General features: G+C 44.2%; 2 protein-coding genes across 3 annotated transcripts in view; both read right to left on the bottom strand.

The window, feature by feature from the left end:
- Positions 1-373: 373 nt before the first annotated feature.
- On the bottom strand, positions 374-9,317 carry rasef2 (RAS and EF-hand domain containing 2). Of its 2 annotated transcripts, none has more exons than XM_084477606.1 (17): positions 8,938-9,317; positions 8,653-8,805; positions 5,867-5,957; positions 5,272-5,367; positions 5,055-5,135; positions 4,694-4,809; positions 4,227-4,295; positions 3,772-3,856; positions 3,470-3,540; positions 3,064-3,277; positions 2,636-2,740; positions 2,126-2,261; positions 1,861-1,942; positions 1,633-1,747; positions 1,425-1,535; positions 1,226-1,302; positions 374-1,128 (listed from the first exon to the last, which is right to left on the bottom strand). In XM_084477606.1, the coding sequence occupies exons 1-17, from the start codon at positions 9,252-9,254 to the stop codon at positions 1,032-1,034; spliced, it is 2,016 nt and encodes a 671-aa protein (XP_084333732.1). In that variant the 5' UTR covers positions 9,255-9,317; the 3' UTR covers positions 374-1,031. The 2 variants fall into 2 exon arrangements, with proteins under 2 accessions (XP_084333732.1, XP_084333733.1); XM_084477607.1 differs by having other exon boundaries at positions 5,058-5,135.
- A 1,015-nt stretch (positions 9,318-10,332) lies between these two features.
- sema4ba (sema domain, immunoglobulin domain (Ig), transmembrane domain (TM) and short cytoplasmic domain, (semaphorin) 4Ba) overlaps positions 10,333-15,046 on the bottom strand; it is a 33,184-nt gene continuing 28,470 nt past the window's right edge. The window contains exons 11-15 of the mRNA XM_084476898.1: positions 14,804-15,014; positions 14,574-14,689; positions 14,028-14,185; positions 13,836-13,927; positions 10,333-13,584 (exon numbers count right to left, since the gene is read on the bottom strand). Coding sequence (XP_084333024.1) covers positions 12,755-13,584; positions 13,836-13,927; positions 14,028-14,185; positions 14,574-14,689; positions 14,804-15,014 — 1,407 coding nt within the window. The 3' untranslated portion in view covers positions 10,333-12,754. The remainder of the gene's footprint in view (positions 13,585-13,835; positions 13,928-14,027; positions 14,186-14,573; positions 14,690-14,803; positions 15,015-15,046) is intronic.

Below are 15,046 nucleotides of genomic sequence, written 5' to 3'. Positions count from 1 at the left end.
ATGTCAATAATGTCAATATGTTAACTTATGATCTAAAAATAATTGATCAATGGTGTTCTTTTATACTTTATAGGGTTGAATAGGGTTAGGATTAGCATTAACCCTGAGCCCATTTCATTATGAATAAATGATTACCAGTAAACATGATCACCATTAGTAAATGATGACACCATTAGTCAACTGTTAATTAACTGTTAGTTTATTATAAGTTAATACTTATTGCTCTTTTTACTGTTAATTAATGTTGAATTAGTGTACCCTAAACGTAAAGTGTTACCAATGGTTGTTAAACAAAAGTGAACATACATTTTTACTCAAACATTCTTTTCCAGTATTGTTCTTTAATATGTTCTGGTTACAGACAGCAGTAGACCTAAAACATTGTATTGCATTCCAACTGAAAATGAAAGTGTTATCTCTGTAAATATTACAGCCATGTTCATAAGCTGTGCATGTTAAAGCAGAAGTGTTATTTATAATGTAGATAAATGTTTTTTTAAGCGCTAACTATAAACAAAGCTGAATTAAATGAATCTCCCCGCGGCATTGCATTGTAGCTCACATCATGCCATAAACCATCCCTGCTGCCTGGACATGTGTAATATCCATGCCCTAAAACACTGTCAATACAAAATACATTAACTCAGTACGCTTAATAAAAACCTAAAGAAAACATGTATACCATCATGTCTCAGCAATTTATTTTCTTGTTTAACAAACAATCAAACCCAATCAGACAATATCAAAAGTAAGAAGCAAGAAGCAAATGTGTATACAATACAATGTAAAAATATATATATTCCATTAAATAAGGACAAAACTACACATACATTTCACATTATCTACAGAGACAAATCATTAATGGTTTTATAAAATATAGTCGCCATAGAATCAGATGTTCTATAATATTACTATTAACGATTTAAAACATTCAAGTATATGCAATAATAAAATGGAAGTGAAAGGGGGTAGTATGGGTTTCTTTCCATGGCTTCACCCAGGAAACTAAACCATGACGTCCACCCCCGGCGTTAACAACAGTCATTCAGAGTCCTCTTGGGACTGCTCGAACTCAGCCGCACTTCCGACTCCGACTGATCCCCCACTATGATCGTTTTCTTCACTTCTCTGTGGGACGGGGGGGGACAAACAGATGAGCGTTACCCCTTGACTATAGCACACCTAAATACACAATGCTGGTCACGGTCTGGTTTCTTTGCGCTACCTCGCCAAATGTAGAACGGCTTCAACCACGTTGGTTCCCTCTTTGGCGCTGGTTTCACAAAACAAGGCCCCGTACGCCTGGAGAGGAGAAAGCACCGGTCTGCTCCGTTACCCCCGAACCACCACAATAAACCAGAGGGAGCCTACGTGAATGCTGTGTTACTGGGTTGCCCCGGGAGACGCTGCTCCCGGTCACCTACACTGGCCAGCTTCTCTCCGTGGGCGGTGCTCACGCAGCCCTCCGGTCGCTCCTCGCGGAGGTCCACCTTGTTCCCGATGATGCACATGGGGACCTGCCCCTCGGTGGATTCCTGTATGGAGACGCCGGCGGTCATCAGAGTGCTGTCCTGTGTTGAGCCTACCCCCCCTCCCCCTGTAGTCTAGTCTCCTACTCATCCCCACCCCTACCTGGATCTGCTCCATCCAGGCCCGGACGTTCAGGAAGCTGCTCTCAGACGTGACGTCGTAGAGCAGCAGAACGCCGTTTGCCTTCCTGAAGTAGGAGCGGGCGATGCAGCGGAACCTGGGGAACGGGCCGGCAGGACAACTTTAGATCTATCTCGTATCACAGGAGGTTTAATGTGCATCTCAAAACCACTGTGGTGCATGGAACTTGGGGTTGGTTTGTGTCCTTGCCTCTCCTGGCCGGCTGTGTCCCATATCTGCAGGGTGGTCCTTTCTCCATCCACCAGCAGCTTCTTCATCTGGAAGTCCACCCCTGAGAGGAACAGTAGCATACAACATTTATACATCCAACTAGTTAACTGAAGAGCACAGCACCATACAACCTCCGTACATCCATCTAGTTAACTGAAGAGCACAGCACCATACAACCTCCGTACGTCCATCTAGTGTACATGGACCCTGTGGTTCACTGAGCAGGTGTGGTTCTGGTGCTCACCCAGGGTGGTCTGCATGTCGGTTCTGAACTCGTTGAGCGTGAGGCGCATCAGGAAGCTGGACTTCCCGGCCCCTGCGTCTCCAGCCAGCACCAGGCGGTAGATTGGAGAAGGTCCCTCGTCCTCCAGAACATCCGGCTTTGTAGCGAGGTGACAATTAGATACACAGTGAGACAGACAGAGATGAGATAAATAAGATAGATGTATACACATAGCATTATACACACACAAAGATGAGATAGATGGATACACACAAAGATGAGACAGACATCTGTCTAGTCAGACAGACATAGCTATAGGTGGAATACATGTATTCAGGGAACTGATGAAGACTCAGAAAGGGGGACATTACGTTGCCTAAAAACCTCCCTAAAAACCTTGTTACATTTTGTATTAGTGCTCTGCCCAGGTGACATAAAGGTGACCCATACCCATTTACTAATACAGAAACCTGTGATCTTGGCAGCTTGTGCCTCATTCAATCCTAGGTCAGGGTCAGGGTTAGGGTCTACCTTGGTGGAGAAGGCGGACAGGCGCCTCCGTATGGACAGGGCGAGCGACGACGAGCCCAGCGAGGGAGTGATGGACATCGCAGCTTCAGATTTCACCTCTGATATCTAACATGTGACAGGAAGTTACATTATAAAAACAGCCTTTATTAGCGCCTTAATAACACCTTTAAAAACAGGAGCATAATACTGTAACATGCACGATTACAGCACAAGGCAGGGAAACATTACCAGGAGATGGACATAGGTGGAGGGAGGGCAGCAAGAAATACAGAAAATACACATTTACATACAAAATATGAAATAGAACACAAACACACATACGTAGTGATTCAAAAAGATGTCATCGATATTCTAAAGAAATTATGACACGATCATAAACTAATCAAGGGATCAAATCAGAGAGTTAAACCTAGCGGCCCCGTCATTACCTCCATGTCCGACTGGACGTAGGAGTAGCTGTGGTGCACCGTCTCCATGGAGTTGTTGCTGTCCCCGTCGCTGTCCCCGTCGCTGGCCGACAGCTCGGCGGTGTCCTCGGGCATGGAGGTGTCCTCGGGCATGGCCACGCCGCTGTCCAGGTACTTATCGGCCCAGCTGGCCACATGCTGGTACGGAGGAGCCCCGGGCTGGCTCTGATCAGAGCTGCACCACACACACACACCCCCACACACACCCCAGTGATTAACAGGTCTGCTGCTCGTTACTGCACCAGGTCAGGATGTAGAATGTTTGTATTCTACATTACTTCATATACAACATTACTCCTTCAAAAACCCATATTGAGTGAGTGAGACTGGGTGTGTGCCTGAGTCAGTGCGTGTTCACACCACATACCTGCTATGATTGATTGTGCTTTGTCGAAGGGGCTTCATTCGTCTGGCAGGGATTTCATCTTTGGGTGATAGCTGGATCGATCACACACACACACACACACACACACACACACACACACACACACACACACACACACACACAACTAGTTTCTCATTTGTGTACCTTGTGTTTAACAATAGACCTAAAGTGGCTGATCTTAAGTGTCACTGGAAACTCCGATCACTGTAGAAACACGGGTCATTTGGTGCCAAACATGTCCAGGAAGGTAGGTGTGCCGCGGGTAACTTAAGACACGCTCTCACCCTCCTCTTGGTCGCCACCGCCGCCTCATTGGCCAACGCCGAGCGCAGCCCGTCATTACTGTCATAAAGCTTTTTGTTCGTCTCCCTGGCCGTGCGGGAAGGAAACAGGAAGTCCAAAATGATTATCAATGTTGTGCCCTGAAGCAGGTTATTCATGTTTGATGCCATTCAGATTCAGATTGAATGCTCCATGTTTTTCATGTTTCTGTGTCATGAAAGACCAATTTAACAATTTCCTACTGATTTTACCATAGATTTGACTTATTGATCCAAAAGTTTCCTTAACAAGATCTTATGTACCATTTTAACGGTCCTTATTTTATGACCTAGTTTGTACGTGAAGCAGTGAAAACAGTCAATAGAGAAGCATGTTCCCCAATATAATGACACTGAATAGATATGAGGTTGTGTTATGAAGTATCAACATGCTAGAAAAGCAAACATCAGGAACTTACTGCAGAGCCTGGATTTGATTGGAGTAAGACTGATACTCCTCAAGCATCCTCTTCAGGTCATCTTGTTCTCTGGAAGATAAAACTCTTTAATACAATCTTACACTATTATACAGTACGACACACCCAATAAATAATGGGACGACAGTCCGTGATTACAAAACATCTATTATCTCCTGAAAGGGTTGAAACATCCAAAAATAAAGAAACGTAAAACCACTGAACCACAAAATTAAACAGCTCTGGGCATCAAGGCACGAAAAAGGACATCTAGTCTTGACATGTATGTCGCCATTCAAAAGGTCACCAGGTCCCGGAAGAAGAAGAAACCTGATTCAGTCTAGACAACACTCATGAGTGGAAGAAAGAAAGTGAAAAGATATCGCTTGAAGACAGGGGACCGGTTTGGCCGTTGTGGTTGGCATTCCTGCAAGTCCACACTTCTCCTGCCAGAGGTGTCCCAGCCCCACCTGTGGTGCTGCAGCTCCTGGTCTGTGTACATGTTCTTCAGCTTGTCCAGCTCCAGATGCAGAACGGAGACGTCCGTCTGAGCCGCCAGCAGAGCACTCTGCAGTCGCTCATTTTCCTAACGAGGAGACGCCTTCGGTTAAGAGAGCAATTAGGGGGCCAGGACGGTATAGTATAAATGTTGGCTGTCTGTCTGTAGGCAACCATGGGCAAGAAACCTAGCCTGCTCCTAAATTAAGAGGAGTAAACAATCCCTGTGGATAAACGTGACTGCAGAATGACTAGAAAGTAAATAGAGTGATGCTTTAAATAAATGCAAGAGCAGCAAAGGGAATCATTGAAGATAAACTTAACAGCCACAACAACCTGTGTAAGCTCAAAGACGTTCCTCTCCAGCCGGGTCACATCCTCCTTGGTGCGGTCCACTTTAGAGTCCTCTTGGCTCTGTTAGTTTCAACATGTTCAGCAAAACAAAATGGGATTTACTTGGGAGACATGCACATCAATACAACCATTGACCTCGCTAAATAAGACAAATCAATCACAATGAAATATCAAATACATATTAAAAAAAAAGTACCTTCTTTAGTCTCTCCAGACTTGCATGGAGATCTGCCACCTGGTTGTTATGCCTCCTCTGCATGGAAGCCACAATGTCCTCCATCTTCTTGCGCTCCTGAAAACATGACCCCCGCCCCCTCATGCGTCAAAAGTAGCGAGTTTAAAGCCTTCAAGAGAGGCTTTCAGCGGGCCGTGGACAGAGAGCCTTTGTGAGCCAGGGAAGGTGGATCACACAGGGGCCTGCTCATATTGCAGACATGCAGGTTACTCTGTTGATGCCGGCTACACTACAACACTGCCATGTTCAGTGCCTGTACAGCAGGGAAACTAGCAACCATTCAGACCCCTCCCGTCATTTAGAATGAATTACAAACATTTAGAATGAATTACAAACATTTAGAATGAATTACAAACATTTAGAATGAATTACAAACATTTATGATGACATAACTTATCATCATTTATAATAACATAACTTATGATGTCAAGCCTAGTCTTGCTTTGATTACACTTTGTCAATCAAATCACACAAAACCCATCCTATCTGTAACCAGTATCAGCAAACGTCCACACAAACTTCCACAATACCAGTATGCAGTAAGGGCGTCACCCACCTGGTCCCTGACCTTCTGTTCCACCGCAGCAAGCTGCTTCTGGATATCTTCTTCAAGCTCTTCCAGCTGACTGGTGTTCAAGTCCTCCGTGCTGCACAAACACAAGCCACAGCGTTGGTGTATTATCGTTTGTCTCTACCAGGCAAGAAAAAAAACAAGGCAGCTTTCCTCAACAATCCTTTCAGGTTGTCCCATCAACTTTCATCAAGGATCAGTACTAAAACAATTAAGACAGTTGAATGCTTTACCTGCAGTCTCTTGACGTCTTAAGAAGCTATGGACATATTCAATGCATACGACTTTATACACCGTGTCACAGTAAACACTTTGCTCGCCCGGGCTGCTGCCAGGCTGTCCAGAGGGCGTGATCTTGGAACGTAGGCGACATTCCCCTGTTACCCAATTCAAACAACACCTCAAGCAGTCTGAAGCAGCATCGGCAGAACTATGACATCGCCCTCAGGGTGAGGTTTAGCTTGATGTCTACGATTTGAAAGCGAGCGGTTAATAATGTGTGAGTGAATGGGAAAAATATAAATGAGATCAAGTGAGAGGATATTCCCTGCAGTAGAGGGGGGGAGGTGAAGAGGAAAAGGCGGACAGAGCGCTTAAGTGTTCTACTTCCTTGAGTCAGAGTGAGTGGCAGCTCTTCAGCGAGCCTTGTGCTTACTGAAGCAGAAAAATGAAAAAAGAAAGAAAGAAAACTTCCAACTCCAAGGCTCTAAAAAATGTCCTTTCGGGACAGGGTAGCAAAGATTGCTCTTGAACCTCTTGAGGTGATTTGTTAACCAATGTCAGAACAGTTTATATGAACAATCATGTGTTCAGTTAATGGTCACAATTTGCCTTGTTCAGCCTGATTGTTACCCGTTGGCCATTCAACCGCGTTTTGTGACAGTGTCTGATGATTAAAATGCAATGCTCTTATTTATGATGGTTCTTCTAGTTGAATGTCTGACTGAGATGCCATAAGCTCAAGAGAATGGAAAAATGTAAAAAGCGGGCAAATAATCTCACTGAATATTTAATTGCGTTGCTTAACATTGCATAAAACTGTTCATTCATAAGTAATTCTGTTTACTTAAAAAGGAAAAACAGCAAGTTTGATTTCCATTCAGTGTGTAGGCCCAACATGAACCAGTCTATATAGCTTATGCTTGTATCATAGTTAAACAAGTTAATGACAAAGTAGCTGAAAACACACAATGAGCCTCGAACAAAGCACACAAGATGTACAGCCGTGCAGTCCGACCAGTAATTACTTGTCTAACTACAGTTAGACAAGTAATTAATGCAAAATATGAGTTTATTTGTATATTCTACGCACCAACATATGGAAGTACATTTCTTCCAAAGGGTTGAAAACAGAAGGATCCTATAAATCATTATGAGAAACTTTCTCGAAACAATGACTTGGTATCTCAAACTAATGACATTATCTCAAATCAATGATACTTTCTCAAAATAAGGACTAAATGGGCTTCCATATGCTTTGAAAATGACTTCAGAAATATGTTGCTGATGCAAAGTGGGATGTTGGCTTGAGCATCAGAATGCATCATGCCATTTTTTGTTGGCAATACTCAAACAATACGTTTGCGATGCCTGGAGAGAGTTGAAGTTATGTCAAATATTTAATAAACGTAAACATAGCGTAACCCAGGCTAATCAAAACCTTGTTTTGCCACATCGCACATGGGAAACGCTGTGGCAGTTTCAAACACAACACCATCTCCCCATAATGACAAATCAGTTCACGATTAATGACTAAACCATGACCAAAACACCATTACTACCAATAACAAGCCTATGCTCCTATACTTTTAAAATGGTCATTGCAATGCTGTTGCTTTTATTAATGGAATATGTTTTTATATACAGCCTATAATAATTGCTTATGCAGATCTGTTCACGGATTGTCCTGGGATGTGACGCCTGAATGTGTGGGTGGAGTGAGGCTGCTGTGGAACAGTGAAAGAGGATCCAGCAGGTCTGGTTGAGTAACAGTAGCATAACCTTTAAGAGCTGATCCGAATAGACCTGCACATGTGATACTCACAGCCTGGATCAGTTTTATAGTGGGGTCAGCCTTAGTGCAAATATTGATAAAGTCTCTCAGTATATGGCGATAGTGGGCCGAAGTCATTATTTCAGGGGTTTTCACTAGCTGGAGATACAAACTCATAATTTTCATAAAGTTTCTTATTATCTTGAGATGCTACGTAATTATTTCAAGTCACAAGTTTCTCATTATTTCGAGTTACCAAGTCCTTGTTTTGAGATACTAAGTCAATATTTAGATATAATAATATATGTTAGAATATATAACATGGTCAAAAGTGGAATACATTTAATAAAAAAGTGTTGAAAACAACTGTCCAAACTGTACTGTCAAATCCTCCATCCCATGCAAAGTATAGCCTTGCAGTCACTAATGTATACCTATAAAAGATCAGGGACAGGTCTTGTTAGGCTTAGTTAATGACAATAAAGCTTTCTTATGTCATTAAACCAGGATACACGCTTTAGTGACTGTAAATTAAGTGGCCACACAGGTGGATACAACTAGATCTCTAGCACATTAGGGCTGCACTCAGTATCACAACTCAAAGTTGTGAATGGAAGTCAATAGTTTAACTAGTCCATCGAGTAATATTGAGAGACCAAGCAGACCCTAAATGTCCAAATCCATTAAGCAGTTCCAAGATGACACTGTAAAAGGCACACGGTCACACCGTACACTTTCAGACCTGCTGTTGGTTTGAAGAAGTCCCCCTGGATCTTACCGTTTGAGGCTGGTCTCCAGCTGTGTAGTCTCCATCTTGTGGTCGATGCTCTCGCTAATCAGAGAGTTGATGACCACCTCGTAGTGCGCCAGCAGAGGGCTGTTGGAGGAGTCCACTATGGCCTGATACAACCCGGACAGCTTGGTCCTCAGGCTGTGGGGAACACAAAACAATCACTTATATAGACTTCAATGTATAAGTAGCTTGGTATACAGCCCGACTACGGAATCTGGCTACAACTGTTCTTGTAATAAAAGGTGTATTGCGTGTCCCAAGATGTCCCACCTTTCAGAGAGCAGCGGGATCGCATCGTTCTTGTCCAGGAATTCGTCCCAGGGACAGGAAGACTGACCGTGGGACGACTCGACGGCGCCGAACGCGGACAGGTCCAGCGTCTCCGACACCTCCTGGAACTTGGACGAGAAGCTGGTGTAGTTGATGTATCCGTCTCTGTCCGCGTCGAACTTGTTAAACAAAGTTTTAATCTCGTTTTCGGGTACGTGAAGTTCTCGGCACACCACGGTGAAGTCCTCGTATTCGATGTCGCCCGATTTGTTGACATCGCACGCTGAAAAAAGTCTCTGTAGGCTGGGCACGTCCATTGTGCTGCATTAAAACTAGCTATACGTGTAAATATTAAAACACCATGGCGGTGTAGGCATAGTCTTCTGGACAGACGGGGTGCTAATGCGCGCGTCAGGTGAGCGCGTCCGCGGGGGGTAGCACACATGCCTGTGAGTAACCGCTAGTTGCGCCTCAGTCTCTGATTGGCTGAGAGCTCACGGCGCACGTCAACCCCAACCATTTGTCAACAGACATTTACTCACTAGGTCACTGTGTATCATTATTCAAAAAAGTTGCATTAGTTGATCTTAATTGAACTTTCTTCCCAATAATTTAGTATTTAAGGTTAAAGTATATGCTTATGTTACGTGTGTATTACCAGCGACAGGTCGTTGGTTATACTGCCCTAGGCTCCACCTCTCTGTTTGTCTTCAGGGTGTGAGGTGTGCGTGTAAGCTTATCTAACTTTGTCCAGTGTTGTTTTGTAGTTACAGTAGGCCTGCATTCACAGGAGACAATACAACCCTATAATATGTATTGCAGGTTATGCTAAACAAATCCACGCAAGTATTTTATATCGTTTTTACTGGTGCATTTTAAGTTATTATTTTACTATTGAGAAGCTTTCAGATACCTAATACCAATAGGCCTACCTTATCTCATTCAAATAAATGAACTCCACCTGCTATCCACATAATGCGCATATGTTTTGTTGACCATAGGTTGGACGCTTTGTGCTGAAACTATGATGCCGCTATGTGATGATGACGCTGAAACACATCATTGCGTTTCAGAGTAGCGTATGCCCATGCGTACGCCGGTGGCCATACGTAATCAACAAGCTTGAGTTATCTTACTATTAGGAAGCTATGGTCGCCGAGAGCCATTTGCTGATCTCTCTAAACAGCTCTGTTGTAGCCTATTTCAGACGCAGTTCTGGTCAGTTGCCACAAGGGGACACTGATGAGAACACAATAAGGAAATGAAACATATATATATAGCAATTTAATCTTTATTTGAAAAATTAAAATAAAGTGCTTTTATATACAGTACAATAAAAAATAAAAACAAACAGCAGTGATGTATATTACAAAAATACAATTCACAATATTTTTTTACATTGGCAGCTGAATTTACAATACTTTTTTCTTTTTTTTCTTTTTACATCAAAAACATTTCTTATAATACATTTTGACCGATCTGAGCAATTTGCACAGGCACAAACAGAAAGCTTGGCTAGTGGTCATATACGAGAAAGTAGGCAATGATACTGCAAAAACACTGGCTTTCAGAGTGCCTATGTTAGAAACTATGAAGGCAGATTTGTTTTATTTTTTTTAAAAGCACTACTGTACATCTTTGACTAAATAACTAACATTTATTGTTCTGTTCTTGGCAAAATTATTATTGTTCCAATGACAACCACTACAGTAAAGCTGCCATGTATTATTATTAATCATATTATTCATCAATACTCATGTATTATCATCGTAATTATTATTTGTAACAGTCTTTCAAAAGTACATGTGTTTTTGTTGTTGATGTTGTGTTTCAGTCATAACATGTCCCATCATTGAAAGCTGTACAATTTGTTTTTGCTTTTACGCAAACTCAATTTCATTTATTGTGTTATACTTCAAAATAAAGCCAGTGGTTATTTTCCTGTGCTACACTTCAAAGAATTCAACCCCTGCCCTGACGAACCAACTGTAAAAAACACAACGCAAATCCTTTTCAACATTGTTCAAAATATCAATTTTCTGCCGTGCTATGGCCAATCATGTCAGAACTCTCGACTCTGCAGCCATTAGAGTGTCTGCTAGTGTCTATGCCCATGGTGCTGATTTATTTGTTTTTGTATTTCAGGAGGCACATATTATGATTATTACATTTTACTTAAAGGCATCACACAATTTCCCATAGGCAGGTTTGGTGCCAAATTGAAAACCCAGCCAAACTAAGGCTCGTTTGAAAGTATGTGCAAAATCAATGCATTATGTTTCAAAATAACCTTTTTGTAGAATTGAATATGCTGTTGTTTTTGTAAATAAAATAAAAAACGAATAAGAACTAATGTTATCTGTAATAATACTCAACACTATGTGGCTGGTCTTTGGAATAATGAACATGATTACCAATCATAATGATAACAAAGGATGGTGTTACACTGAATTCAAACATTGTGATTGAGAATAGCTGTTTTTACCTCTAAAAGTGGGAAAACACTTATCTAGTAACTATTATTTTCTTTAAGGCAGTAGATTTATTTGCTGTTGTTTTAATCATGTCTGGATTATCATTGTCATTGTACCTGTCATTCTAGGCAAAATTCTTAGTGAACTGAAGTTCCAGCAAAATAATTATGTATGAACCCACATCTTTACTATCATCATATAATCTTCCTCAAACATTTAAAACATTTTAATGACCAGCGCTCTGTGTGTGTGTGTGTGTGTGTGTGTGTGTGTGTGTGTGTGTGTGTGTGTGTGTGTGTGTGTGTGTGTGTGTGTGTGTGTTCCGTCAACATTCCTCTATACAACTCCCATGTGCTTGCAGTCTCAAGGTGAGGTTCACCCCACTTCACATTGTTTACTTTGCATAGTCTGCCTGTTTGGTGAACAACAGCATAATACCTGGAATGGGTTATTCCCTTTCTCACATTATTGAAGGAAAAGCTTGACCAAAATCACCGGCATTTTACATACCTATACAAACAACACTATGAAGCTAAATGTATTGAAGTCCAAATTTTCAATTATTTTTTCTTTGTTGGAAATATTCTCAAATTGTTAAGCAACTCATGGAGAAAAATGCCCCATTCTTTCTTAACATGTGCTCATTTGTGCTTTCTTTCATATCAGAACAAATGGTCCCTTGATTTATATTAAAGAGAAAGCGATGACATACCATACCATGGCTGCACAGGTATGTAAAGAAAAGTTTTTTTTCTCTTCATAAAACTCCAGGCAAAAGTTTATTTTGTGGATTGTGGGTGTTGAACTCCTCAAGGGTTCATGGTGAACAGCCCCCGTGAAATACAGGATCTAAATGGGCTCTGGGTCTTTTGAAGGTCTTTTCAAACACTCCTCTGTCCTTTCAAAGCATTACAAGAGGTTGATTTGGACGGACATGTAATGCTAAGAACCGTTAGAAATCGGAGATGGAGCGCGTAGGTCAGCCACCTCTCTGTATTCACATCGCTGTTTGAGGGTTGTTGAAATGACTCACGAGTCTGGAGGCAAACCCGCATGTGAGTGCATTTGAAAAAAATAAGCATTTGTGTAAAAGTAACAAAAGGAAATGTGTATGGATCACAGGAACAAACTCAGGAGACAAAAAGTGCAAAAGGTTGTGTTATAAAAATGACGACCATGTGGAGTTTGAAGCTATTCAGTGTTCTGTTCTGTCCTCTAGGGTGTGCTTGTCGTTTTTTTTACCGCAAGTGCTCGCAAAAAAAGTCTCCTTTCTATTTGGGGTTCACCGGGTTAGTCACTGCACGCGCAAGGTGCGCCCTCGCGTTAAATCCCGCAATCCAACCTCACACAATGGAGTCTTTGATCTCGGAGCCCAGCCGGACGCGCGGCCGAGGGCTGATGGGAGACACCGCCACGTGGCTCTCCTTCACGTTCAGAGGCCTGCTCTCGGACTCCGAGAAGCTCTTGCTGTTCTCCGGGGAGGAGCACTCGTGCTGCGGCGTGCTGCAGATGTAGTTGTCGTTGAGCGTGTGGTAGCCCTTGTGGTCCGGCGCCGACGCCGACGCGGGCGCCGGCGCGCTGCCGTTGAGCGGCAGGCTCTCGGCGGGCTTCCCCGCGACCCTCTGCGGCGGCAGCATCTTCTTCTTCTTCTGCTGCATGGCGGGACACTCGCCCTCCTTCAGCATGGACTTCATGTGGTCGCGGTTCCGGTACACCACGAACAGGGAGAACACCAGCAGGGAGAAGGCCAGCAGGGCGCACACCACGATCAGCTCGTTCCAGTAGGTCTTGGTGTTGATCTGCAGCGAGCGGCTCTCCCCGGGCAGGACCACCGTCTCATCCCGGGTCGGCACTGCCGTCACGGGCCGGCCCGCTGCCGGCGCTGCCGGCGGTGGCGGCGGCTGCGGCGTGGTGTTCTCCCGCTTGGCCTCGCCGCGCACGCAGTAGTTGGCCAGCAGCTGCTTGAAGCCCTCCTCCACCGACCAGCAGACGTAGGTGTCCTGGCGGTCGGCCTGCGCCACCACCACCAGCCCCCCCTCCGGGCTGGGGTAGTGGAAGTGGCCCGCCGTCTCGCCGTGCTCCCAGCGCCGCTGGGCCAGGTTGGAGCGCAGCTTGCAGGGCAGCACCTTGAAGGTGTTGGCGGGGATGATGATGGCCTGGCAGGGGGTCGTCTCTGTGGCCAGGGGGGAGGTCAGAAAACATTTGAAATAAGGACCTTTCACTCGTCTATTTTAATTAAAATAAATGACCAGAATCTATTTTTAAAACGATTCAGCTCAACTAGAATGTGTGATGCTTGAGATTATAACCCAACAACCTGAAGGGATAAGGTCATTGGTAGTTTTCATGTGATTTCATTCATGCGAATGAATGCAAACACAAAAGATAAGAGCTAGATGCCAGAGCGACAGTGTCCCGGCTTACGTGTAGGCGGAGGTCTAGCAAACCGCGGGCTGGGCTCGCTCCTGTTGCAAATGGCTGACGTGTCGGCATCATCCACGTCCTGTTGCCAAACACTGAACACATACAGACATGCAGACGTTGCATCAGCCAACGGAGAGAGCCCAACAGAGAGCCCATCTAATATTCTGTGTTGTTCATTATGAAGACACTCACCTGCCAGGGGGCACCTGTCTGATGTCCATGCACTGCCTCCCGGTCCACGCACAGTAAGGGTCCCTGGAGAGGACACACTCTCCGCAGCTCTGGTAGTTGGAGCAGTTAGCCACCGGCACCTCCACCAGGCCAGACAGCGAGGACACGTAGAGCAGGCCCTGTTGAGGAGGATCACAGGAGAAAGGGAGGCGCCCCGGAGGCTTATTAGTCATTGGTCACAAGTCTTTTCCCGTGTCCCTTACTCAGCTGCAGACTGATGATCTTTTCTCTGAATCGAGCGTCTATTTAATTTCCCACAAGTCAAACAACACGAGTGTAATAGAGAGGACTGGATCCAGGAACCATTTAAGCTCAGCTTAGTGGCTCCCCTGAGAGGGACTGTAACCATAATGTAATCATAACAGCTCCCACTGAAGCCGTTCCTCCCAAGGAACCTCTGAACACATATTGAGGTATTTATGGCAATACTGCAATTAGGCATTTCACTGAGCTCCTCACTACGCCCAGAGAAACACAACAACAAAAACAAACCAGACTCTACCCTACCTTGTCAGAGTCCAGTTCGATGTGCTGCACCGGTTGGCTGTCAGGGAAGATCACCATCTCCTCAATGATGTACATCTTGTTGTTGATGTTGATCGCTTTATGAAGCCTCCCATCGTCTGATAAAAAAAGAAAACAAAATCCTTATTTGCACATCGAGCTTTGCTGTTGAAGCTGTTTGACGTGACAACGTGGTGTAAAACACTGAGTCAGGGGCCAGACGAGTGGATTACCTGTGCCGATGAACAGCACATCATAGGCCTTAGGAACGGCCCGGAACTGGTGCACGGCGATCTGCGTGTAGCGCACGTTACGCTTGAGCAGAAGGGGCTGGCTGCGGATCACGCTGTCCATCAGGAAGTGGTCCTTCACGAAGTTCAGCACCTTGTCCGGCATGTGCAGTGAGGACGGGATGCCCTGTTCTCTGGCTCCGTTGGTGATGCACTGCAAAAGGCAAACGCCTGGAAATGAACCGA

This window comes from Micromesistius poutassou (genome assembly GCF_964030765.1).
Source record: "Micromesistius poutassou genome assembly, chromosome: 13".
NCBI classification, from domain to species: Eukaryota; Metazoa; Chordata; class Actinopteri; order Gadiformes; family Gadidae; genus Micromesistius; species Micromesistius poutassou.
This window is presented reverse-complemented; position numbering and strand designations above follow the sequence as displayed.

Coding starts and splice junctions, on each gene's coding strand:
- rasef2 (XM_084477606.1), bottom strand. CDS start 9,254: ATGGACGTGCCCAGCCTACAGAGACTTTTTTCAGCGTGCGATGTCAAC. Junction 3,278..3,469: donor AGCACAATCAATCATAGCAG/GTATGTGGTGTG, acceptor TGTGTGGTGCAG/CTCTGATCAGAGCCAGCCCG. Junction 1,129..1,225: donor GCCGTTCTACATTTGGCGAG/GTAGCGCAAAGA, acceptor CCCGTCCCACAG/AGAAGTGAAGAAAACGATCA.